The sequence below is a fragment of the Nannobrachium achirus genome (assembly GCF_963921795.1).
Source record: "Nannobrachium achirus genome assembly, chromosome: 9".
Lineage (NCBI taxonomy): Eukaryota > Metazoa > Chordata > Actinopteri > Myctophiformes > Myctophidae > Nannobrachium > Nannobrachium achirus.
Genome location: NC_137818.1, coordinates 41,044,990 through 41,071,866, shown reverse-complemented (window position 1 = coordinate 41,071,866; position 26,877 = coordinate 41,044,990). Strand labels below are relative to the sequence as shown.

The following is a 26,877-nucleotide window of genomic DNA, read 5'->3' as shown; positions in this document are numbered from 1 at the left end:
ATGCAGCCGTTTTTATGTTACAGCATAGAATAGGAGTCAATGGAGAATAGACGCTCCGTTTTGCTTCTGGGCGCATTGCGTCATGATGTATGCAGCGTCTTTCACAAGCACCCGCAGCAAGCGTCTGTTTATCTGGTTACCATGGCAACGCTAACACGACTCCAGCCGGGTTAGGTGGCGGAAGTGTCAGTACCAGTTATGACTTGACCTGGAGGCATGGCCAATGCTGTTGCAAATACTAGGGCTAACAGACTTAACAAAGGATGAATGTTTGTCCAAGGCTACGCTTTCACCATTCCATAAAGATCAGATTTATCTTTTCTGCTACCCCTGACCCTGAAGTCAACATGAGCTCTGCGATGGGCCTCTTTGCAGTGACGGCATACGATACAATTAACAAAATGTATACTCTCATACTACGGCTGTCGATGGATATTCCATATACAAACATATATTGAAATATTAAAAATAAACAAATATTTGAATGTAAAAATTAAGATTGGAATAAGAATAAAACCTTGCTAGTTGTTGCCCTGGGTGGCTGTGACCTTACACAGCAGCAGATCTCGTGAGATCAGAGCCATCAGACTGAGAGCAACAGAGCTATAGCTTCAAATGCAAGAAGGCAAAAATGCTTCAACGTTTTCAGGCCGAGGACCCCTTAGTTGAGAGAGAGATGAAGCAGGGACCCCCACAACCTTTTCATAGATTCCATATAGTTACATTGTTTGACAGCACGATCTTCAGTGTTTTTTGGATTCATGTTAGTTTGTGTTTTCAGATATTTAACCACTTGAACCGTCAATACTTAATATACTTGACCTTTCACTCTGTACTTAGTCTGCTCTTTTTCCCCTCTACACCAAACCTCTTTACACCCTCTGCGAGGCGTTGTGAGCTTGTAGATCTGCTATATTTGGCTAAAGTTCTGGACACTAGGGTTCAAGCGATGACTAAAAAAGGAGAAAGAAAGTTCTATCACTCAGAGATTTGGAGGACCCCCTGTAGTAACTCTGAGGACCTCCTAGGGGTCCTGGACCCCCTGTTGAAGACCCATGCGGTAGATGGCATACTTTTTAAATGTACCGTACATGGTCCTGTTTCAGGTGGAGGAGAAACGATGCCAGTCCTCAGAAAGCAAGCCCAATTCTGGGACTACAGCAGTCGACAGCACTAACCTACCAGCAGCTGGCGCTAGCAGTAACGAAAGCCTCAACCCCATCGGCTCCAGCAATGGAATTGTACCGGCTTCTCTGGAGAGGCCGGGAGAGTCCCGCATTGAGAGAACTGATTCTGGGGCAGAAACAAAACCCACAGAGAGTGATTCTGACCAGGGTACTCTTAGGCCCCAAGACGCCGACTCGAGAGAGTCGGGTTCGGTACCAGCTGCGGGTCTGACCACCAAGCACACCCAGCTACCCGCTCTGTCCCAGAGGCAGGGCAGCTGTGACGGGGAGGAGAAGAGGGACCAGTCCAAAGAGGAGCCTCCTCTGGAAATCAAACGGGAGGAAGGTCAGTTCATATTATAGAAACAAAAGTTGTACACCAACACCCACCACCACCAACAACTATAGGGCTTTGGTAGTGCATAAGGCAATTATGAAGTAGTTAAGATGCAACTTTGTTTTTCTGTGTAATGATTCCCCTCAGCCCCTGAGCCCATGGTGCACCTGCAGTTTGTGAAGAACGATTCGTACGAGAAGGGCACAGACCTGATGGTAGTGAACGTTTACATGAAGGGCATCTGCAGGGACACAGCCAGGGTCCTCTTCAGGGAACAAGACTTCACCCTGATCTTCCAGACCAGGTAAGGGTCTACAATACATGCTACATTCTAAGAAGTCCCTTTTATATTCCTGTTGTTGTTGTTGGCACAGTTACAAGTTCAGTGGAACAGTGACATATCAAAGAATGATAGCTGATTTTGTTTTGTTTTTTTCCCCCCTTTTTTTAATTTCTCTTACAGCGATGCAAATTTTTTGCGGCTACATCCAGACTGTGGACCAAACACAGTCTTCAATTGGCAAGTCAAACTCAGGTAGGTCACTGTCATAGTTAGTGTTTGTTTGTCTGTCTCATGTTTTTAGATCTAATAATCTCATGATTGACGTGATGTACTATTAGTCTATTGGAAACTGTATGGATTCTCTACACAAAAGGACGTACGTTCCTTCTGAACCGCCTCATTGGATACATTCATTATTATCGCTACTATACCGTACAATTACAAGCACTTGAATTATCAGTCATCTCGCTGTAAACTACCCTCCATCGCTATCGCTTCCTGGGTGATGTTGCGCTCGAGTTCTGATTACAGCTCAGATTCGCGCCTGCCACTCCTGACTTTTTACTGCGTGAGAAAATGAAACGCCGGGGCACATATAAGCGCGTGACTCAGCTCTCCTTTGTCACATTGTCCTGTGTCCCAGGAACCTGATCCAGCCTGAGCAGTGCAGCTACGCCTTCACCCCATCTCGCTTGGACATCACGCTGCGGAAGAGACACAGCCAGCGCTGGGGGGGGCTGGAGGCCCCCGCTCCACAAGGTCTGCTGCCTGGATTCTGCTCTCTTAAGGATATAGGCCTGACCAGGGTGTACGACGTATAACATGGTGTATAAAAACACACGCAAACAAAGTGGAAATGACCTTATCAAAAAATACAAATGCAAAACTTGACTCAGATGGCCCACATTTACTATTTATGCAACATCCTTTGTACAGTCTAGTGTCTTGGAACATTGTATACACGCATGTACCGTCACACATCTGCACTTAAATTAGTAAATTAAGTTTAACTTTGATCACACCCTCTGCATTAGGCTATAGGTAATATGGCTGTTGCCATCCGCTCAATATTGGTAGAATGCTAAACATAACTAAACATAGTGGATAGTTCCCCTACAGTGGTCATTTTCATGGGGTGGCCATTTTGCTCTTACATCATACTTGAGGTTGGGGAAACCCCACTCTGCAAGTGCACAATGGCCGCCATGTGAATGGTAAATGGACACTTGTTTATGACATGCATAAGAAGTCATACCCTTGGTGAGGGTTTCTCTATTGGTGCACGTGTGTCTCTGAGATGCATTCAGGGTAGCTCTTGAGACAAGAATTTGAGCTCTGCAACAAATCCAGTAACAAGATATGGCTACCACAGTCTGCCCTACCAGCCTCATGTAGACCTATCTTCCCTCTGTCTCCAAAAGCCCTGTAAGCTATATGAAATTGTATGCATTCTATCCCGCATTTTCACTTTCTCTTTTTAATTTTAACGTACTTTTTACCTAATTTCTGAAATAAATACTCTTCAGACAAGCTTCAACCGAGGACAAAATATTTAAACCATATAGGTCAGGATATACTTTGTTGTACGACAAATAGCTAAATAAAGCAATAAGCCACAGAACGTCGCAGTATATAATGTACTGGTGGCTGGGAGGCTTAGGTAGACACGAGGTGCTAGCCAAGTGTCTCTGTCCCTCTCAGCCATTATAAAATAGAAGGAAACTGAGACCTTGCGTGGATTATTGCTTTTCTAAAGCTGTTACAAATATGGCAACTTATAGGAGAGAGGGCGAGATCATTTAGCGACCTACAACCGGGTCGCGACGTGGTCGGTAGTTTTCAGCGACCGGGTCGCAAAATCGAGCGACCGGGTCGCTAAATGGAGCGACCGGGTCGCTAAATCACCGACCGCGGCACTAAAGCGAGCGACCGGGTCGCTAAATCGACCGACTGGGATGCTAATTCCATCGACCGGGACGCTAATTCCACCGACTGGGACGCTAATCCAGCGACCGGGTAGGTAAATCCACCGACCGGTGGTCGCTTCCACCGACCTACTAACCCTAACCCTAACCCTAACCCTAACCCTAAACCTAACCTCAGTAACCTTACCTCAGTTAGGCTAACCTGCCACGCAACCTCCCGACCGTTACCTCAGTTAGGCTAACCTGCCACGCAACCTCCCGACCGGGTCGCTAAATCACCGACCGCGTCGCTAAAGCGAGCGACCGGGTCGCTAAATCGACCGACTGGGGCGCAAAATCTTCCGACCGGGTCGCTAAATCTACCGACCTAAAACTGCAGGCAGGTCGGTAGATTTAGCGACCGGGTCGGTCGATTTAGCGGCGCGGTCGGTGATTTAGCGACCCGGTCGCTCGATTTAGCGACCCGGTCGCTGAAAACTACCGACCACGTCGCGACCCGGTTGTAGGTCGCTAAATGATCTCGCTCCTACTGACTTATAGACACTTCCCAATTAAAACAAGTGTTAATAATACACTACAAGAGCAACTTCTTCAAGAAAGTAGTTCCCGGTCCGCTACCAGGAAGACACACTTCCTGTCAAAGTTCACTCTGCCAGGCCGTGTTAGATGTCAAATTTACCTAAAAAAACACATAGAGAAACAAAACAAAAACTGTTAGCTCAATCTCATTGTAACTAAAATATTCAATAGAAATTCACAATTCTTTTAAGCCGCATTTAGCTACTACGTCTGTGAACTTGTAAATTGTGTAAATTGCTAGCCCAGGTACTTGCAGCCGAGAATGATGAGCTTGACTAGAAACAAATCCTACACCTGTAATTGATATAAACTGATCTAAGGAGTAGATCATAGTCTCTTTTAGTATGTCATGTCTACTAAACAGAAACTAGACAATCAGAATCAAGGATTCGGACTAAATCTTTTAGAAATAATATATCTAAAAGCGTAGTTATTTCAGAAAATCTTGAATTTTCTGAAAATATTTTAAAGATTTTAGAAGATTGTCCACAATAGGGATGCCAGATTGAAAGTGGTTAAAATACATCTACTGTAGTTGACCCTTAGCTTCTGACCAAAACTCCATCCTCTCTGTTTAAGGTGCAGTGGGTGGCGCCAAGGTCGCTGTGTCGTCCAACCCTGCCTCCATGGAGAAGAGCCAGCCGGGCAGCAGTCAGCACAGCCTCCCGGCCAAGGAGGAGCCCCCTCGGGTCGGGGAGGAGAAGCCCAAGGCCTCGTCCAGAGTGGAAGATGGCGGTCTTGATACGGTAGCTCCCCGCTCTGTGACGGAACACGTGGCCATCACCAAGTCGGAGCCTGCTGTCACCGTGGTGAGAGAACCGTGTCAAGAAGTACGTAGTTGAACAGAGATGGGGGAAAACAAGTACAGCATCAGAGGTGCTGACAAGGAAATTACGTAAAGTCAGCCTAACAGAGGCTCTGACTAGTTTAGATGATGAAACATACTGGCCAACTAGAGCTAGAGTTGGCATCTGTTCAAAATGGTACGCACTATTGGGGTCCCAATAGTGCGTACCATATGGCTCTGATGGAGCCTGACAGTGAGTCCCGGGTTTGATTCCCAAGCCCGCCAGCTTGCGTGTCTCTCCCCGACTCTTTCCCCATGTCCTGTCAATCTGTACTGTCAAATAAAAGCTGAAAAGATGGACTGTGAACTAACAGAAAATTGTGATCAACAAGAGACTTGGCATCATCACCGTTGTTTACGTTTGTCTGTCCCGTGTGTGTCTCAGCCCAAGCCCACTTGCATGGTCCAGCCCATGACCCACGCACCTCCCGCCAGCAGCGAGCGACACGAGGAGGAGGAGGAGAAGAAGGTGTGCCTGCCTGGCTTCACGGGACTGGTCAACCTGGGAAACACCTGCTTCATGAACAGCGTCATCCAGTCCCTGTCCAACACCAGAGAACTCAGGGATTACTTCCACGGTCAGTGTGGTTCTGTTGGTCTACATCCACCTTTAATCAATTAGTAGGCAATGTCAACTTGGACGTTTAAGCCAAATCGACATGTAAAAATTACATATATATTATATTATAATTCATAGCATAATACACACCCAAATCACCACTATCTTTTATCGTTGTCTGTTATCGTTAAATAACAAGCAGTGTTTAATTTGGCTGTTTTATTCTATTCTATCTTGTAGAAGGTTGACATATTGGTGTTATATTAAGCTCACGTTTGGTGAATCTGTCCTTGCAGATCGAGCTTTTGAGGCAGAGATCAACTGTAACAACCCTCTGGGTACTGGAGGCAGGCTGGCCATCGGCTTCGCCGTGCTCCTCAGGGCTCTGTGGAAGGGAACACACCACGCCTTCCAACCCTCCAAACTCAAGGTGCGAAACGTGCCATTTTGGAACATATGAAACAGGAATCTGATCCTGGTCCGTGTCTGTAGCTCAGGGGTTCCCAAACGTTTTTGTCTCAGGGCACCCCATAAATATTTTTTTTTTAATCCGAGGCACCCCTACATTATAATTTTCACTCCCAGCACCTTATATTTATAGCATATCGTCGTTGTCAGGTGGAAACCTTGTATGTCCAAAGCTTTTTTGTATTTATCATCTATAAAATGTACTAAAACTACTGAAAACAGCAGATCTACAAGCACACAACGCCTCGTGACGCAAGTGTTGTGTGCTTGTAGATCGGCTGTTTTCACTAGTTTTGTGCGAGAGTCTTGTATGAGGAAGCAAGGCTTTGCTTTACCAAAAGATGTAGACATTTGAAACTTGGAGATACAAGGTTTCTGCCCGACAGTGACAATATTTTAGTGATCATGTTGCGAGGAAAACGGTGAGATAATAGCCATTTTGGTTAGAACTGACTGAAAATAACTTTGTACTTCAAGTTGATACTAAATATTTTTTTCAAGTGTCCTAATAAATTCCAGATATTATCAAATTATCTCACGGCACCCCTGTACTGCCGTCACGGCACCCCAAGGTGCCCCGGCCGTCACCCACTTTGAAAACCCCTGCTGTAGCTGACAAAACTAAACAAAAAAAACAGTGTTGTTGGTGTCTTGTCCCAACAGCCATGTGACCATAAATGTCTTTCTTTCTTCCCATGTCTTCTTCCATGTTGGAACACCCAGGCCATCGTGGCCAGTAAAGCCAGTCAGTTTACTGGTTACGCCCAGCACGACGCCCAGGAGTTCATGGCCTTCCTCCTGGACGGTCTGCACGAGGACCTGAACCGCATCCAGAACAAACCCTACACAGAGACTGTGGACTCTGACGGACGGCTGGACGAGGTCCATACTATGGTTATTGCTGTAAACTATAACCAGGGTTCCCACGGTCATGAAATTCCTGGAAATATTTTGAAATTAGAAAAATATTTTTCCAGCACTGGAAAAGTTTTGGAATTGATCAAGGGTCCTGAAAGGTCCTGGAAAAAATTAATTCCTCTGAAATGACAAATTAAACATGGGCCAAATTGTCAAATATTAGAGGCAGAAATTGTGAAAATAGCCTAGATCGGCTATTTTCTTATTGAGCTGAATTTCAGCTGAATTTGAGCGGAAATTTGGTTAAATATTCTGAAAAGGTTTTGGAAAAGTTTTGGAAATTAATTGGTAAAAATGTGTGGGGACCCTGACTATAACAAATTATGTTTTTTTTGCTGAAATAAAAATTGTAGAGAAAATGCCCTTAGTGTATTTTATCTGTGCCACTTTTACAATGAATGCGTTTTTTAAATGGTACGTTTTGATGAATTTGTATTACATAATACTGACCTTTTTGAATCTCACCCCATCTCAACTAAAACTTTTTAAGGCTTAAAAAACTGAACTAAACTAGCAGCCCCCCTTTTAAAACGAATTAAAACCAAGCTGAAATCAAAAGCAAAAAGGCAAAACAAAATAAAAACAATACCCCTAATTCCTCCATAAGTCTTCAGTTGGTACGATTGTTGGCTATTCTTTTCAGAAAACGATTGTACTTTTACGTAGAGTTAAATGAACAGTGAGGATTTAACTGTTTATTCTGCTGGTCCAGGTGGTGGCAGAAGAGGCATGGCAGAGGCACAAGATGAGGAACGATTCCTTCATCGTGGATCTCTTCCAGGGTCAGTTCAAATCCAAGCTTGTCTGCCCCATGTGCTCCAAGGTAAAGTGCGCACTAACACACACACACACACACACACACACACACACACACACACACACACACACACACACACACACCCCAACGATAATCATCATCACCCCCTTTTGTCTCTCTTTGTGATTCTATTTCTTTCTCCTTCCTTCCTTCAACCTCCTCCTGCAGGTATCCATCACCTTTGACCCCTTCCTCTACCTGCCTGTCCCGTTGCCCCAGAAACAGAAGGTTCTCACAGTCTTCTACTTTGCGAAAGAACCTCACAAAAAGCCCATCAAGGTGAGAGGAATGGGATGTCCTCCATACTTAAAATCACTCTCTTCGCTACTCTTGGACATTCTTGCATCACATATGTTTTTTTTAATGTGTGTGTGTGTGTGTTTTCAGTTCCTGGTTAGTGTGAGCAAGGAGAACTCCAGCACAGCGGAGGTGCTAGACTCCATCTCCAGGAGTGTTAGGGTCAAGCCAGAGAACCTCAGGCTGGCAGAGGTAAGACACACATGAGGGAGGTCAAATCGCTACCATATGGACACATGTTTAGTTAGTTTAGGGCAGCGGTTCCCAAACCTTTTTGTGTCAGGGCACCCCATGAATATTGTTTATCCGAGGCACCTCTACATTAAATCGTCGTTGTCGGGTGGAAACCTTTTATGTCCAAAACCTTCTCTTTTTGTCTTATTATTTTAAAAACAGTTTAAAATAGTGAAAATAGACGAGCGTTGTGTGCTTGTAGATCTGCTATTTTCACTACTTGTGTGACACTTTTGTATGATGAAGTAGGGCTTTTATTTTACCTAAAAACATACACCTTTGAAACTTGGAGATACAAGGTTTTTGCCTGACAGTGACGATATTGATCATTTTCACTCCCAGCACCTTACGTATGTTTATAGCATATTTTAGTGATTATGTTGCGAGGAAAACATTGAGATAATAGCCATTTTGGTTAGAACTGACTGAAAATAACGTTGTACTTCAAGTTTAAAATGATACTAAATATTTTGTCAAGTGTCCAAATAAATTCCAAATATTATCAAATTATCTTGCGGCACCCCTGAACTGCCGTCACGGCACCCCAGGGTGCCCCGTCACCCACTTTGAAAACCCCTGGTTTAGGGCATAAGAGTTATGGATTTGCAGCTTTAAACGTTGACCCGCTGACTTTGCGTTAACTAGCCGTCTCCATCTTTCTAATTGGCCAGGTGGTGAAGAGCCGTTTCCAGCGCGTCTTCCTGCCATCCCACTCCCTGGACACCGTGTCGCCCTCTGACATGCTGTTCTGCTTTGAGGTTCTGTCCAAAGAGCTGGCCAAGGAGAGGGTGGTGGTGCTCAGGGTCCAGCAGGTAGGGAATCAAAGACCACTGCCATTCAAGTATCTTTATCAGCCTGGATGTCTGACTTAAGCCTAATATAAGCCTTTGTTATAGTGTTATGCACTGGCTATTTTATGCTTTTCGTCATACTAAAAATTATATAGGGCTAAATAAGTGATGTGTTTTTGTGTGTGAATTTCAGAGGCTCCAGGTCCCCAGTATCCCCATCTCTAAGTGCTCGGCCTGTATGAAACCTCCTCTGTCTGAAGAAGATAAGCTGAAGCGCTGCACTCGCTGCTACCGCGTAGGCTACTGCAACCAGTGAGTCCAACCACCTACACTTACAGAGTAGAGCTAAGCCGATTTATTACCCGGCATGTTTCAATGCTTGATTCTGATTGGTCGAGCGCTGAAATCAGAGGTCTGTTATTTCTGGATAGCAGACCGCTCCGCTCAATAACAGACCGCTGCCTCATCAAAGACTCAGAACACCCGCTGCAGTCAAGCTGCACTGCGTGAATCTTGTGCTGTATCCAACATGTCAGCCATGAAAACAAACACACAGCGACATTTACAACTAAACGTTGCTCCGAAGAATGTTTAAAAAAATATTTTAAGCGAGAAATAGACAACGTAGTATCAGAAAATGGATTCTATCTAATCAGCACTTCCTTGTTTTCCAAGGCAACCGTGTCGCGCTGGGAGGACGCCCAGCGCAACACTTGTGGAACACTTCCAGCCGTCTGTAAACAAGGAAATACTTTTTGTTTTTAGTTTTGAGTCAAATTATTAATTTGATTTAGTAGCCGGGTAATAAGCGGGATAAATACTGGCTCCTTGGGGGTTGTTCATATATAACATCCCTTCGAACTGATAACTCCCCTCGGCTAGCGCCTCGGGGAGTTATCAGTCCGTCGGGATGTTATTTATGAACAACCCCCGCGGAGCCAGTATTTATCCCTTACATATCAGACATTATGTGAGTTTCTTCATGCGGCTGATGTGTCCTGATTTTTACTGTCAACCTGGCATCCTTATTTTGGGTCTGCCTTGTTGACATCAACTCATGGATGTCGCAAAATGTTGCACAAAAATATAGGACAGGTAAAACATCTGTATTAATCTAGGATGGTCCAAAATCAGGACTGGACCCAAATATATGGCATATATTTTCTGTAAATATAAATATATAAGTATCTCTTTATTCTCTTATGACAAATAAGGGAATAGAAATAGAAATGTATGAACTGAGCTCATTTGTGAGCCTGCTTTTAATTTCCTCTCTCTCCTCAGAGTCTGTCAGAGAAATCACTGGCCAATGCACAAGGGTCTGTGTCGACCCAATTCAGAGAATGTGGGCCTGCCCTTCCTGGTCAGTGTGCCCGAGTCCCGACTCACTTACGCCCGTCTCACCCAGTTGCTCGAGGGTTACTCCAGGTACAGTACCACACGGCACTGAATATTCCTTTTATATCACTTGAAAAGAAATATAAGCTCAAAAGGGTTGGCTTCTTTTTCTAAAATCACCTTTACTCCAAACAATTGCTATTCAATTCATACATCCTGACCTCCATTTTAAAGCCTTTTCAGAAGGACAAGTGTCTCACTCTCTCGCTTAGCAGCTGAAAGCCTGTTCTGGTGTCTTCTTATTAAGCCAACAACCTTGAATAAAGTCCTTTATGTTAGAGATGATGGACAGACAGGGCAAACGAAAGCCATTTTATGTCAGCTGTTTTATGAGCACGAGAGCTATGAATATTTTAGGTCATACCAAGCTAGCGTGTGCGTTGAAAGAACAGGTTGAAAGTCAATGTGACCTCATCCATATCTCTTGACTCTCTGCAGGTTTTCAGTCAATGTGTTCCAGCCTCCGTTCCAGTCGGGCAGGACATCCCCAGAGACGTCCCAGTGCCGGGCAGACCTCCTCCCAATGTCATCAAGTGCTCCCGAGAGCCTGGGTTCAGGGGACGAGGCCGTATGTGGTAGCGCTGCTCTGGGAGCCGAGCATTCAGACCTGGAGAGCCCATCTCTGGTGCCTGAGTCTGCCCAGGCCTCGGCCCTCCTTCCTGGGGATCCAGACGTCCTCACATCCCCCTGCTCCTCCCAGACCTCACTCTCCACCACCAAGACTATGGATTCAGGGTTTTCGGAACCTCCCACTGCAACCCCCTCCTCCTCCTCCTGCTGCTCCCAGGAACCCCTGGCTGAGAAGGAGACGTCCTGTGAGAAGGCGGTACGGCCGGAAGGTACAGGAGAAAAGACTAATGCACTCACACCGTCTCATTTCTGTACCATTGTCATCTTGGAACTTCTGTGTGCAGTCTTTCATTACTTTTAACATGGTATTCCTCTATCACCTATCTCAGTGGTTCTTAACCTTTTCAGGCCGTGACCCTCAAAAGAATCATATTTTAACTGGGGACCCCCCCACCCTGACGAGCACAAAGAGTTACATCTTGTATAATACAGTTCTATTTTGAAAATAGCAGATCTACATGCTCACGTTGACTCGTGTTGCAAGGCGTTGTGGGCATGTAGATCGTCTATTTTCACAATCTCTGCCTCTAATATTTGACAATTTGGCAAATGTTTAATTTGTCATGTTAGAGGTATTAAAAAGTCCTTAAATTGTCACTTTAGAAATGTTACAGATACTACTAGAGGGTAGCACGGGTCTTCCAGGACCCGATAACCCAAGAACCGAGCCGTTTCGGGTATAAAATATTCACTTATCCCTCGGGTCAGGGTAGGGTAGGGTCTAATTGCCTCGGGTCCGTTTGGGGCATTCCAAAATGCATTTACCCAGAAGGATCCGAGAGGACCAGAAATTTAAAAAATATACTGTGTATATATACCCTTCAACTTTAAAATATATATTGTACAGCCGAGAGCGCAGGAGAAGGAAAGTTTTGTGATGCGAGCTGTGGTTTCATGGACACTGACTGGACAGTAACACTCTCACTGGACAGTGGACAGGTTGGTGTTTGTTGTGGATATCACGGTGATTGTTCAGCTGGGGACTGAGCTGAAAATCTAACTGTTCTGCATGACGCACAGCGCACACAACCTTCCACAATAGCTCTCACCTCTCGGTCCTCGGAGTGGCGGCTGAGGTGTGCTGCTGCTGCGCTCTAGTGTCTAGGCTATTCATCTCAAAAGTAATGGTAAAAAATAAGCATTAGACCTACTGTATATGGCATTGGACACAGTTCGGGCCAAAGACCTGGCCAGATTGTGTCTGTTTCCCCCGGTTCCATTTTATGGTCGGATCCAATCACTCTCGGATCCATTTCGGGCCGGGGCTAGAAAATCTGTATTTTTCTCGGGCCATTCGATTCGGTCCAAATTTCCTCTGCTCCATTTTGGCTCGGCTCCCATTTTTTGGACCTGTGCTACCCTCTAGTGTCTATACACTTAAACTTTATGTTGGTTTGTTTACGGTTGAGTGAGAAAACAATGTTGCACATTAAGCTAATCATCTGGGCACCCCCCAAAATAATTTGGGTAACCTTCTGGGGGCCTCGACCCACAGGTTGAGAACTACTGACCTATTTCACATTTCATCTTCCCTCCATCTTTCTGCTTCTCCCTAGCTGCAGTGACGGGCTACCAGCAACCCAGCGAGTCAGCTTCAGGCCATGCCAGTCAGTTCGATATCTCTGTGCTGGACTCCAACAGCAAGGAGCAGAAAGTGGAAGAGAAAGGTAAAGGGCAGAGTTCACTTCCTTTTATTATACATGCACACTGTAAAATTCTTAATTTTCATATTAGTTTGAAGATTTTGAATTTGACCAACTAGAAAAATCTGAATGTTCTAACAAAATACCTATACAAAGTTATTTGTTTCCATGGATCTTATGTCCTTTAAACATAGCGTAATGCTGGCAGTTTGCTGTTTGTACAAATGAAGAAAATGTTTGTACTTGAGAGACTACTATGTCAGTGGTGCTCAAACATTTTCATTTGAAGGACCCCCAAAATGATATTTATTTGGCCACGGACCCCCATCTCAAAATATTTAGTTGCAGGGACCACGCAAAAGCAAAATTTGAGTTACAAACGTTCGCTTTGAAAATACATATATTCAAAGATTTGCACACATTTTCACGACTTTTTCAAAAATAGCAGATCTACAAGCTCGCAGCGCGGCACTCGGTGCCGCGCTGTGAGCTTGTATATCTGCTATTTTTCATTGGTTAAAGCATTCAATAATTCTAGGCCTAAATGGGTTAAAAAAATAAAACTCCCACTCCCCTTCCCCTGTGCAGAGGACGTGCTGGCCGACCTCCCCGAGGACGCCATCCTGGAGCTGGTGTGGAAGAACAACGAGCGCCTCAAGGAGTACGTCCTGGTGCGCTCCAAGGAGCTGGAGTTCGACGAGGACCAGGGCTCCCTGAGCGAGACGGCCCGAGCCGGACACTTCACCCTGGAGCAGTGCCTCAACCTCTTCACCAAGCCTGAGGTGCTGGCCCCAGAGGAAGCATGGTAGGATTTATTTAGATCTTTATTCTCCCACTGATGGAAAACACTTACCCTATTTTCTGTATACAGTATATAGAAACACGTTTTTCAGAAATCTTAGGTCAGGATTTAGAAGGTGTTTTTAGAATCGGCCTCAGGTTTAATTAAAGCTTGATGAACTTGTTCATTAATTAAAGTACGCCTTTAATTAGGGGCTCTTAACTGTGATTTGTGTCAGAGTGATTCTTGTCGCTGCTGAGCCATGGAAGATCCTAATTTGCTGCACCAGCAGCGTTTTGACCCGCCGCCACATTTGCACGATAGCCCCCATGTTTCCCTTCCCACCTAATCTAATGTTTTATTTAGTCTAATGAGCTGTATCTAATTACTCTGTGTGTGTGTGTGTGTGTGTGTGTGTGTGTGTGTGTGTGTGTGTGTGTGTGTGTGTGTGTGTGTGTGTGTGTGTGTGTGTGTGTGTGTGTGTGTGTGTGTGTGTGTGTGTGTGTGTGTGTGTGTGTGTGTCCTCTGTGGTTTAGGTACTGTCCAAAGTGCCAGCAGCACCGTGAGGCCTCCAAGCAGCTTCTGCTGTGGCGTTTGCCCAACGTGTTGATCATCCAGCTCAAACGCTTCTCCTTCAGGAGCTTCATCTGGAGGGACAAGATCAACGACATGGTCGACTTCCCCGTCAGGTATACACACACACATGCACACACGCATGTAGCATTCAAGCAGGGGTTTCCTGCATAATACTGTAAGCAGGTGTACACATAGGCACAAGGTATAAATGCAGACGCATGCATAAATACACACCATAACACAGATGTTAGACATAAATGTATGTTCCTTTATCTTTCCATGGAATAGGCCGTAGCTCATTGCCAGATTGAGTTGATGTGTCTCATACGATATAATGTTAATGTCCTATACATTTAATGTTTCACACATTTCCATCCTTTCACTCTTTACATCCTCTTGGCCACTAGGAACCTGGACCTGAGTAAGTTCTGCATTGGCCAGAAGGACGAGATGCAGCATCCCCCCATCTACGACCTGTACGCCGTCATCAACCACTACGGGGGCATGATCGGGGGCCACTACACGGCATACGCGCGCCTGCCCAGCGACAAGAACAGCCAGCGTAGCGATGTCGGTGAGTCTGTCCTAGCCTGGTTAATAAACCAGACTGCACAACACCACCCCCTGTTGGTAGTGGTGGTGGTGTGTGATAGAGTCTGACGCTTGCAGTCAGGCTAAGTCTGTCCGCCTGATTGGAATCGCACATGAGTTCTGGGCGGAGCCGTTTGTTTTCACGTCCGTCGGCAGGTTAGTTACTCACCAGCGTTAGTTTCAGTGAGGTTAGGGTTAGACTTAGGCATAGTTTTACTGAGGTTAAGGTTAGGTTTAGGTTTAGGCATAGTTTTACTGAGGTTTAGGTGCTCGCACCTCCGCGCGGTCCAAGCGCACACTAAGGAGCGCTCCCCTAGCTCCATGGGCGGGGTTAGCCCAGAACTCATGTGCGCTTCCAAATAACGCAGTCTGTCCTGAGTGGGCCTTCATCAGCATCTGTTCCAAAAATGCATATCCAGTTAGCGGTTCAAATCTGCTGCTGAGCCAATCCAACAAAGCTATTGGGCAAACTGCACCCAAACAGGAAACGGGTATGCCGCCCTCTGGAAAGTTGAAACCCGGGACTACAGTTATGCACACAGTGCCAGTTAACCTCCTCACGGTTCCCTTCCTCTAACCTCCTAGGCTGGCGTCTGTTTGACGACAGCACGGTGACCATGGTGGAGGAGAGTCAGGTGGTGACCCGCTACGCCTACGTCCTGTTCTACCGCCGACGGAACTCCCCCGTGGAGAGGCCGCCGCGCTTCATGGGACCACACGGGGCAGAGTCGCCCACATCTGCTGGGGCCGCCGCCAGCCAGGTGAGACTTAAACCCATTTAGGCCTATAATTATTGAACGCTTTAACCAGTGAAAAATAGCAGATCTACAAGCTCACAGCGCGGCACCGAGTGCCGCGCTGCGAGCTTGTAGATCTGCTATTTATTAAAAGTCGTGAAAATCTGTGCAAATCTTTGAATACCGGTATATGTATTTTCAAAGCGAACGTTTGTAACTAAGATTTTACATCTGGGGGGTCCCTGGAACTAGATATTTCGAGATGCGGGTCCGTGGCCAAATAAATATCATTTTGGGGGTCCTTCACATGAAAAGGTTGGAGAACCACTGACATAGTAGTCTCTCAAGAACAGACTAACTGAGCTCCAGTTAAAGTTGTACTATGTAACTTTTTTTATAAAACAAATCTTAAAATTCTCCTAACTATTAAATCACAAAAGTTTTAGAAGATCCGCGCCGTGAATTTCAGCCTGTAAAGCCTTCTCTATATGTAAACTGAGATCCTTGCCGTGGACCGGATCTCGCGCCAAAATTGCGTCATCACACTACCGGCCAATCACAGCGAGGGTTATACAACTGCCGGCCAATCACAGCGCATCTTGAAGTGGGGTCGCTATGGCAGCCATATTTGTTGTCGCCCGTTTGTACCATCCCTTCTCTAGGTAATTTCGCCTACCAGGCAGGGTGAAGGAGTCCGTATCTCTGGAATTACTGAACGCACAGGAACAAGGGACCCCTTAAAAGATAGATCTCAGCGAGGTGGAGGCAGACGCGGGGGTCTGAAGGTACGAAAAACGGACGAAAGACGCGGACGCGACCGCGGTTTGCTATAGGGCTAATGACCACTAGTTGGGCAACTTACACAGTATGGCTTTAAGTGAAAAGGACCTTTTCTTTGACGATGGCCAGCCAGATTGCTGACATAGAAACATGGGTTTTCCAAAAAACCTTAGAAGGATTCAAAAGACACTTATAGAATCGGGTCAAAATTCTAATTTTCACTATTTTTCAATAGTTAAAGCATAAAATAATCATATACAATAATGTGTACGCGTTCTGAACATGCCTTTAGAACAGTGGTTCTCAAACATTTCCACGTCAAGGACTCCCAAAATGTGCTCTGGCCTGGACCCCCCATTAAAATAGATTTTGTGCCAGGGACTCCCATAATAGAAGATTTCTCAACACATTTTGAAAATAGCAGAACTTGTACATGGACTAGTTTTGAATAACTGAAGCAATTTTATGGGGTTTAAACAGTTTCTCGTTTTGCTGGGAACACCCTCCCAGGACGACCCTTGAAGAACCGTTGCTTTTAGAACAATGAATATTGTATTCTGTCTTTACAATTATATGACCTGCCAACTGATTCTAGGTCAGTACACTCGGTGCTCTCTTGCACATTGAATACTTGACTACAATAGCTGTTCCATAGAATTGTGGATTCTGTGAGTCTGTGTCTAGAGCTTAATACAGTATAAGGTTTCTCTGAATAGTATTGCTAATTTTAAAGCTGCAGCCTCAAACTTCTTTTAGTGAATAAAATAGGTGGTCTGCCTCCCTACTCTTCCATTGAGGAATTTAGACCCTGGTGTTCGTGGCACTCGTGTCGAGAGCTCTGAAGCCTAATGTATCCTCTGACACAAGCGACAAAAATGTGGTTTCCCTCATGGGAGCCCAGGGGACAAAAGAATCTATGCATTACAGCCTCAAATGAGTCTTTTATCACTGAGCGTAAGTAATGATAGGTAAGACTTGATTAGCATTCGGAGACACTTCATTAAAGAGTGTTTTCTAATAAAGGTAAATTAATCCCTGCTTGATACAGCTTCATGGGTAACTATCTTGTTTATGTTGGACTAATTAAAGCCTGCAGTGGTTTTAAAGACAACAGCTTTATATTTTCGCTGAAGTATGACCTGATGGGAGTTGTATGTTGTTGGAAAAAGGACTTGAAGATGCCATCTCACATAGCATTACCAATACCACCCAGTAAGCACTAGATGGCAACATAAGGCAAGGATTGTTTCTTGTTCCTACATGCTAAACAGTTTTTGTGGACAGGAACATCCAGGAGTAGTTCATTGTTAATATCTTGACTAAAATCATTTTGGCTTTATAATGACAGAACAATCCATCAACTTGTTTGCCCTCACACATGCCTTTGAATGTGAAGAAGACCTGCTTTTTTTTTTAGATTTATTTTCATCGTTTATATGATTTATTTCAAAAAGGTCTGTGAACACCAAGGGCAGAGAAAGGAGAGACATGATGGTTGTCAGTTGGATTGGAATTGAGTATTATGCTCACAAGTAGTATAATGCTCTGTGCTGAGTCACCTTGCACCGCAGACAGATGTGGTTTACCATTAATCAAAAGGTCTTCACTATCTGATTTGGTCTTTATCAGATAACATTTTATTATATGTGCAGCAAATTTAGAAAATGTATTTTGTCTCACTAGCGGCGTTCTGATTAAACAAAGAAATCCGATGTATGCATAGCCTACTACTTATTACAGTAACAGTGCACCTCACATAGTAGGCTAACCACTATGTGGCTGCATATACTAGCTCTACGAAAATCCTCTGGTTATACGATTAAACCCTTTATAGATGCTTGATGTTTGAATTTAGCTCTCAGTTGAGGTTTGAGTTTGCCATGTTGAATGCCATGGCATAGTCCGCCCCAGCCATGTTACATATAACAGAAACAATGGCTAATATAACAAAAAGGGGTTCCCGGATTGAAAGGTATAAGAACGAATTGGTGTTCAAGGTCGGAATGGGTTAACACTGTGGTAGAACCTGAAAATTGCCTTCCTTTCCCTCTTCGGTGGTGTGTTGCTCGACCACCCGCAGGAACAAAACAACCCCTGAGAATTCTTCTCTTGCCTCACTGAACATTTTCACTTTAAAACTGTTGAAGAGCTCAAGGCAGTTATACAATCATTTCCATTTGGCCAAATATGGCTTCTCTCCCAACCCCCACTCCCTCCCTCTCAATCGAGCAGATTTTACCTACTCTCTGGGGTTACAGTTTAATTTCCAACTCCAGATTCTTGCGTCTCCATAGCTGTGGGATATTGTTCGTTCTTGTCTGACAAGCTCTTTTCACTTGGTCTGCGTCTATTAGAGGCGCCCTTTGTGGCCGATAGCTAGTTGTGAAAAAGTTTGGGAGGGTTACGCTGACTGATTCTATTAAATCACAAATGAACTAGCTTCAACCTTAAGGCTTATTGATTCCTAAAATCAATATTATAATATAAGTGTGTGTGTGTGTGTGTGTGTGTGTGTGTGTGTGTGTGTGTGTGTGTGTGTGTGTGTGTGTGTGTGTGTGTGTGTGTGTGTGTGTGTGTGTGTGTGTGTGTGTGTGTGTGTGTGTGTGTGTGTGTGTGTGTGTGGTTCAATTGTGAGCCAAAAGAACATAGAATTTAACTCATTTGCTGCCAAAAACGAGGAACCCGAGAATTTCGCGATGTACCACCCTGCCACGCCCGAGGAACCCGAGAATTTTTGAAAAAAAAAAAAAAAAAAAAAATCATTTTTTTTTTTTTTCAAAAAACATTTTTTGACCCCAAAACATTTAGTAGGCATGATAGCGATCGCGAAATTGCATGTTTAACCCCCATAGCAACCCCATCTTTCAAACATGGCAGCCATCTTTGTTTACATTTTAGGAAAACATAATGGCTGCTATCTCATGAATGCCTGAACGGATTTCCATTCGGATTTTTTTGTTTGAAAGCTGTGAGCAATGTGGACACACGTGGTGCATTATCTAGGCATGGGTGTGCATGATCCGTGCACTATGAATTACATGGAAGTCTATGGAGACAGTTTGGCATAATTAGAGTACGAAGGTATTGTTAAATGGCAGCAGATGAGTTAAGCTGGTGTTCAAACAAGCATTTCCTTCTGAACTGCACTATGTTGGAGTTACACTATTATTGTGTGTGTACAATATCATTGTACTGTGATTGTACAGTGTGATATTTTTGTCCATCTATCAATTAACTTATGTGATCATGTGATCTGCCTCCACACGTCTTTGTCCTCCTGCATCTCTGGAAGGCACACCTCTTATCCTTTTTCTGTACTAGTCTCTTAGCATCGACTCACTGTAATCAGGGATATGTAGTGTAATAAAAAACGGCGTTGCTAAATATGCCTGACAATTAGCCAGATCAAAACACAAAGAATCAAGTTTCTTTGGTGATCACTTGTGCATTCATGCAATTGCCGTCGTTACTGTGTAGGATAGCAATGTTTGACACTCTGGGGCAGGCCGAACGTGTCTCTCTGTGTAATCATAGTTTGTTCAGACCACACCTTTTCCCAGAAGCTGACTACAGGTTTCCGCCAATCGCAGGCCTCACTAATATGGCGGGAACTGGAGGAAGAGGAAGAGGAGGGTCTTCTCGGCGAAGGCCCCCGTGGCCTATTCCGCACTGGGCCACGGAGGCGGCCAGCAGGGAGGACGGTGGCGAGGCGAGGCGAGCAAGAGGAACACGGTGCCGAGGGACAGGCGAGGCGGCACCGCAGGCAGAGGACGTCAGATTATCCTGACGATGACTGTGTGCGATATTTCGCTCTAGGGACATTGGTGGCCGTGTTCGCCCTGCTCCTCAACTTGTTCTACCCTCTGCTTTACAAAGCCCACCGGGCCTGACCTGTTGGTAACAGCTAGAACCTCATTCAAATTTACTTGTTGAATGAGGACTGTTTTCCGTATAGTTTGGCCCTGTTCTACACAAATTATTTTCAGACATAATGTATATGCATTTATGACTACAAGAGCTAGAGCGCTTGTTAGCGACCAATAGGAAATAGGATATATGCTATTCCGCTCATTGCCTATGAATTGTATCGTCTCTACTGTCTGAGCAGATTTTCAAACAAATCAGTTTTTTGTTCTTTTCCTTCTTGACTATGGTATATATATTTTACATGATTAATTGTAAATGGCCACAATTCCCTGTACGATGGGTTTCAATCTAGACAGTAGGGTACACTACAGTAACTGTAACTTTTTAAAATGCTTTTAATATAGAAAGTAATGGAATAACATGCCAAAATGGACAGGGTTTAGTTTGCACAAAGCCTTGTTTTGCAGTATAAGAATTAATAAACCTGTAGACATACAAATATAACAATGACGTAACCATAAAGAAAGGCTCCCTCATACACTGTTGCTGCAAAGGTTTGCACTGTTGCACGAATGCACATCACTGAAAAGAAGGAATTTTGTGGAAAATACAAGGTAGATGAAATATAGGGGAGGGATCGTTCTACAAAGCCTACCTCCGTATGAATGAATACAAGTGCAATAGGACATACATTATAATACAATGTAGAATATACCACCTATTCCTTATGTGAACGGTTTAACCCATTACTTTTATAGTGGATTGATTCAGGAGCCTTAACGTATCTTTCCATCCATACTATATTTAGCTTGTTTCAGTATAGGTGCATTAGTCTGCCCCCGTACATGTGGTTAGAATGATGCTTTAAGGTTGTGGCTCCTACACCGGTATCGGTACCCAATCTCTACAAGCTCTGATTCCATGACCTCAATACAGTTTGAGGTCACATGATGTCATTGGCTTCCGTTTGCAAACTGCTGTACCAGGTGGTTACCCTGACCTCAGCAACACCAAACCCCATACCTAAAGTAACCATCTCTAACCTGATGGAGAAACAGACATTTTAATGTTAGACCGTAGCATTGGTTGGTTGGCTGGCTCACAGATATAAAAAGCTAGATACCTCCTCCTCCGCTGCAGTTCATTGGTGCGACTGGTCAAACACCGCTGGCGGAGGTGCGTAACTGTGGAACTGCGGAAGGCACTCTGCCCCCTCCAATGGGAAAGAGGGAGTCCTGCCAGTCCTGCATCTGATTGGCCTACCGAGCTTCCCATTCTGTGACGCATAAGGAAGCGTCCTTCAGAATTCCCAAGAGCCCCGCCTCAGTATTCTGGAGGCTTGCATAGAGTTATTGGGAGGCTTGCCAGCTCTCTTTGACCAACCCTCCCCACCGGAGGGAGGTATCTAGCTTTTTATATCTGTGGGCTGGCTCCTCTCAGGCTGTTTGTGCAATGCATTGTGGGTAGGATACTGCAGGTTCAGGAGCCAATTAATACAATATGTCACAATGATGTATGTTGTTCAACATTGTGACAACTAGTATTTCAAGCCATAGCCATCAGGTGATTTTAAACTGTCAGGATGAACTTTTGCAGGATGCCAACAAGGTACCATTGTGTCCTTTTGAATTCCTGCACAATAAGGCAGATGCTGTCTTGACAATGCAGCCCGATCATGCCTGAGTTGAGCAATGCCTTGGTAATTATTAATGAAGGAAGGAGATGCTGTTCTAACTTTTATTTATTTTTTATTGTATTATTCTTTAAGGGGGATTGAATGTACTCTACTGTATGGAAAGTTGTGGAGATATATGCATTTAGCGACTATAGCCTGTAACCTTTTAAATGGCCATTTCACCTAAAATATATGTAACTATTCTTTTGAATATAGCTGATAAATGATTAAAGTGTACCCTCCCAGAGCGTACACTTTAATCATTTCTTTCAGCTATATGTATATACTGTAGCTACATTGAACAATGTCCGCTGTGTCACATCAAGAGGGCACAAACAAACATTCTCATTTATGTAAATCTGTTTAGTCACATAACCTATACGATCTTGAACGTAAATATGTTTGATTTAATACTTTTGTAACAGCGTTTTGGTGAAGTGCTCCTTTAAGGTTATTGTATGAGCATCTGAAGTTGCTGTACATTTTAATTCTTTGTACCCATTCTTACAGCTGTCTATTGTCCTCCTAACATCTTAACTACTTTAACCTGTGTCTCTATTTTGGTCATGTCATCATAGTTGAAATCTTCCTAAATGTTTTGAAAATAGGGTGGTTATGTCAAGAATTGCTCAAGGACGAGCTCTCTTCTTGGGGTGTTGTGTGGTGTTTTAAATGTAGTCAGTGGTGTTAAGATGGGTCTCAGGGAAATCTCACTACTTTCTCCTATCGAGGCAAGTGTAGTCACCTATGCTTGCTGTTAATTCTTAACTGAGTGCACTTTACTATGTGCTTCACTCAAATATGCAACCGCGGGTTCATCTAGTTTTACCAAGTGTTCTATGTCTTGCATACATCTGCGTGACTGTAAATCAGAAAGTATAAAATGTTCAGGTGCCCTGTTTAAAAAACAGAAGTTTCAAATCATCGTTGTTTTAGAACGTTATGTCTTTCTTTTTAACTTCTCATGGTCTTGATTATTACTGTTTTCTATTTCTCTGTCTCTCTCCAATGGGCCTGCTTCCTGGAAGGCATATGAAAGCAATTTTTAAAATGCCAACCATGAAGCAGTGTCTGTTTTATTTGGGTTAATTGTCATGATTTAACTTGTGTAAGGATTATTGAAGATCTGTTTAGCTGTAATTTAATTGAGCTATTCCTATGTATAACCCTCAGGTCACTCCAGAGTTGCTTTTATTTAAATTTTAAAAGAAGGCAAAATGCATTCACGTCCTTGTAATAACACATCTACGTAGTTCATCAAAATGCTGGTCTCTAAAAGAAAAGGCATTGTACTGCTTTTGAAAATAAAATCTCTTATCCTTTTATGTTCTTATTGTTTCAGTCATTTACATGAAGGAGCTCATGGTTGATGCTGACTGATCATATCAAACTTTACCCCATTTGTTATGGCAGCATAGTATCTGTGGTGTCTCATGTGACGTCCCTGGACTGGTATTCTCTCCCTGAGTGGGAGAAAAGGGGGAGGGAGGGGTACTCGCATTATTTATTGTAACGCTGATTTATTTTACAGGCTTCTAGCCAGTCACTCTTTGGGACAGACCTGGACCCTGAAGGACATCCTACGCTGACCCCAGAGGTGCCCTCTGACCTCTTCTCCCACTCCGGGGAGTGTGGAGCTCCGTCCTATAGCAACATGGAGGAGGTGGACTAGTCGCCATGTGGATGGACCAAACAAACGTGGACGGACGTTCCAGGGCAATTGGCTCTGGTTTTGGATGGAGATTTACCAACCGACATCTCTGCAGGGAGTAGGGACAATGGTGCACAGGGTGCCCCTTGGCTTAAAAAAAAAGACACTTCCAAGCTTACTAATACATGGGCATCTACAGGGTGTTCCAAGTTCAACCACGGTGCAATGCTTGAAGTTCTGGAGGTAGTCAGTTGGGGAATGGACTGTGTACTTGCTCATGAAAGATCTTCAGATCATGCACAGATAAACAGGGACACAATGCTAACTAGACCCACTGGCCTGTATTGCTGAACTCACATTTATTGATCTTCATATACAGTACAGTATGTATAATGGCCCGTTCATACGGACTTCCAAGCTGTATAGGTAATAATCATGCAATGCCCATAGATGCACACATAGAAGCTAACACACTCCTGTTTCCCCCACCCCTGAGCTCTTTGTTGCTGCTCACTATAAAATTAGGTTATTGGAGTTAGACCACACCAGTTTGCCACTGACAAATGCACCTTTTTGGTCTGATTATCAGGCTTAAGACCTCTAGTAATGTTGACCACACCAAGCTAAGCTGTTCCTTTGTGAAGGAATGCAATGGTCTGGATACAGAAAACAATCTCATTGAACAAGCTACTATTAGTAATTCAGGAAAACATGCATTGAGCAAATTTGGGGGAGAGTGAGTGTTGAGTGTTTCTATGTGTGTGTAAATGTATGTTTTTTTTGTTTTGTTTTTTTACTTAAGGTCTGTTGTATTTTGTTTTCTGTAATCCGGATTGAAAATTTAGAAATTGATGTAAGAAAATAACAGCAAAAAACAGTGTGATGTATGCAGGCCTGGTTGTTTTCTTTCTACACAGAGGGCACGTAATTGTCTGTTCCGTAAACTACTTCATTTGACTTAATTACTTTAGTTGACTCTTGGTTTCCTTTTTGTACTTTTTTTGTTTAGTTATTCACTCCTGTGGATGCGATCTTAAAAGGCTTGGTATACACTGAAATGTGCATGACTGCATGTTCATACACACAGTAGTCTTGTAGTATCAAATACTGTCCTCTTCCAATTCTGAATTTCTTTATTTCTGTTTGAGTGAACTGTCTCGTACACCCCTTCCTTTGTATCGGACTGTGTATAATGTGGGGATCGTAAGAATGCTGCTGTTAATATGATATAAATGGCTAATATAAATAAAACCTTTTTTGAGAAGTGCTGACATGAATGGGTGCTGGTGTCCGCTCCTACTGTCAGGGATGACGTCTTGCTTTCGTCATTTCCCAACCATTCTCAGGCCAGTCAATGCTCCTGGATTTCCCAGGAGTCTCCTTGATTTTTGACCCCATCTCCTGGGAATCTCCTGGATTGGCAAATCTCCTCGATTTCTCCTGCATTTGGGATCAAACTCCCAAAATTCACCAGAACAGGAAATTACATAGACTATGTTAATTTTTTCTGGGGGAGGACCCCCAGAGCCCCCGCTTCTAGTCGGGGGCCCCAGGGCAATACAAGCACCGTTTGGTTCAGATTCTCGCAAATTTGGCACAGATGTTGTCCATAACATACTTAATCATTTTAAGATGGGTGCCAAGATGGGCACCCCATGGTACTGCCATATTGCGCAATACAATTGGTGTCCCATTAACTTTACAGGGAAAAAAAGCAAAAAAAGAATCTGCTTTAAGTAGCATATAACTGGTCAAACTAGGGGGTTTTCATGATGCTGAATCCTTTGCAGGCATTTGTTTTGCACAAAAAACATTCCGTGGGCTAGAAATGGCCTCAGAAAACAATACACGTATGGGTGAGTATTCATGTTAGTCGGAGGCCTTAGGGTTTTTTTTTTCTCGTGCTAATCAGTCTAAAAGTTCAAAATTTTGCACAGATGTAGCTCAGGGCATGCTCTAATGATTTAGCTAGGGCGCCCGAGTCGGCGACCTTCGGGGTCGGTATCTGCAACCCACAGAAGTTGCTCAGGTAGTGCTGCTCATCCAGGATGGCACATCAATGCGCACTGTGGCAAGAAGGTTTGCTGTGTCTCCCAGCACAGTGTCCAGAGCATGGAGGCGATACCAGGAGACAGGCCAGTACACCAGGAGACGTGGAGGGGGCCGTAGGAGGACAACAACCCAGCCGCTGGTCCTTTGTGCAAGGAGGAACAGGAGGAGCACTGCCAGAGCCCTACAAAACGACCTTCAGCAGGCCACTAATGTGAATGTTTCTGCTCAAACTGTGAGAAACAGACTCCATGATGGTGGTATGAGGGCCCGACGTCCACAAGTGGGGCCTGTGCTCACAGCCCAACACCGTGCAGCCCGATTGACATTTGCCAGAGAACACATACATGTAGACTGGCAGGTCTATGTTGGTTTTTTTGGGTGTTCCCTTTATTTTTTTGAGCAGTGTATGTTTTCATAATATGGGGTGCCAACTTTTCACGGAGGTGGTGCACCTGCTGCTGGGTGAGCCGTGCACCATCGTGCACGTTAAAGGTAAACAAAATGGTGGCAGTGAGGAACATTAGAAGTTGCAGTCAAAATAGCAGATAATGTTAACTATAAACTGTTACATGACATTTTGATCGTAACTGTAAAACTATACTTAACTTTACTGTAAAAAGAAATTGGGCCTATGCCTCTCAATAGTTTTATACTTTTATACTTTCATTTAACAAAGGTTGACATTTTCTTTTGTAAAAATCTGTTCCTAAAATAGAATTCCACAAAGAAATAGGATCTGTTGAGGATACTGTACATTAGACATTTGGGGCCCTATTATGATCCAGGTCTTATGCCTTATGCCTTAACTTCTTTACCTTTTTTTCACTATTTTGAAAAACATTTTTAAATACTTCAAAGGCTGATCTACATCTGCACATTGTGAACTTGCAGATCAGCTATTTGAAATATTTAAAAAACAAAAACAAAATAGTAAAAAAAGGCAAAGAAGTTAAGGCATAAGGCATAAGACCTGGATCATAATAGGGCCCTCAATCTTCAATTTTATCTCAAATGTAAAACTAAATAACTGTTAAAATAAAAAATAAAAAAAAGACTGGTGCCATATAGGCTATTAATTAAACTCTTACATTACATTTGTATCTTGTAACTTGAGCCAAAAATGACTCAAAAAAGTATCACAGTTACTTGACGAGTTACAGAAATATGAATGGAACTCATAGCAGCAAGTTACAGACAAATAGGCCTATAACTTAGTTACGTAACTCACTCAGTACATGTAACTTTGTCTTCCCCAACACTGGTGTTGAACAAGGC

General features: G+C 43.8%; 1 protein-coding gene across 5 annotated transcripts in view; it reads left to right on the top strand.

Moving 5' to 3' along the window:
• usp19 (ubiquitin specific peptidase 19) overlaps positions 1-24,781 on the top strand; it is a 40,704-nt gene extending 15,923 nt beyond the window's left edge. The window contains exons 6-26 of one of the 5 annotated variants that reach the window (XM_080734177.1): positions 1,107-1,512; positions 1,651-1,807; positions 1,967-2,038; positions 2,430-2,545; positions 4,870-5,099; positions 5,523-5,715; positions 5,993-6,126; positions 6,888-7,046; positions 7,795-7,905; positions 8,068-8,178; positions 8,287-8,388; positions 9,102-9,242; positions 9,415-9,533; positions 10,506-10,649; positions 11,058-11,458; positions 12,806-12,916; positions 13,481-13,697; positions 14,210-14,362; positions 14,657-14,823; positions 15,426-15,601; positions 23,431-24,781. In XM_080734177.1, coding sequence (XP_080590303.1) covers positions 1,107-1,512; positions 1,651-1,807; positions 1,967-2,038; positions 2,430-2,545; positions 4,870-5,099; positions 5,523-5,715; positions 5,993-6,126; positions 6,888-7,046; positions 7,795-7,905; positions 8,068-8,178; positions 8,287-8,388; positions 9,102-9,242; positions 9,415-9,533; positions 10,506-10,649; positions 11,058-11,458; positions 12,806-12,916; positions 13,481-13,697; positions 14,210-14,362; positions 14,657-14,823; positions 15,426-15,601; positions 23,431-23,571 — 3,561 coding nt within the window. In that variant the 3' untranslated portion in view covers positions 23,572-24,781. Of the gene's footprint in view, positions 1-1,106; positions 1,513-1,650; positions 1,808-1,966; positions 2,039-2,429; positions 2,546-4,869; positions 5,121-5,522; positions 5,716-5,992; positions 6,127-6,887; positions 7,047-7,794; positions 7,906-8,067; positions 8,179-8,286; positions 8,389-9,101; positions 9,243-9,414; positions 9,534-10,505; positions 10,650-11,057; positions 11,459-12,805; positions 12,917-13,480; positions 13,698-14,209; positions 14,363-14,656; positions 14,824-15,425; positions 15,602-19,947 lie in introns of all 5 variants that reach the window. The other 4 variants (XM_080734176.1, XM_080734174.1, XM_080734175.1 and 1 more) reach the window with 4 other exon arrangements.
• Positions 24,782-26,877: the final 2,096 nt, after the last annotated feature.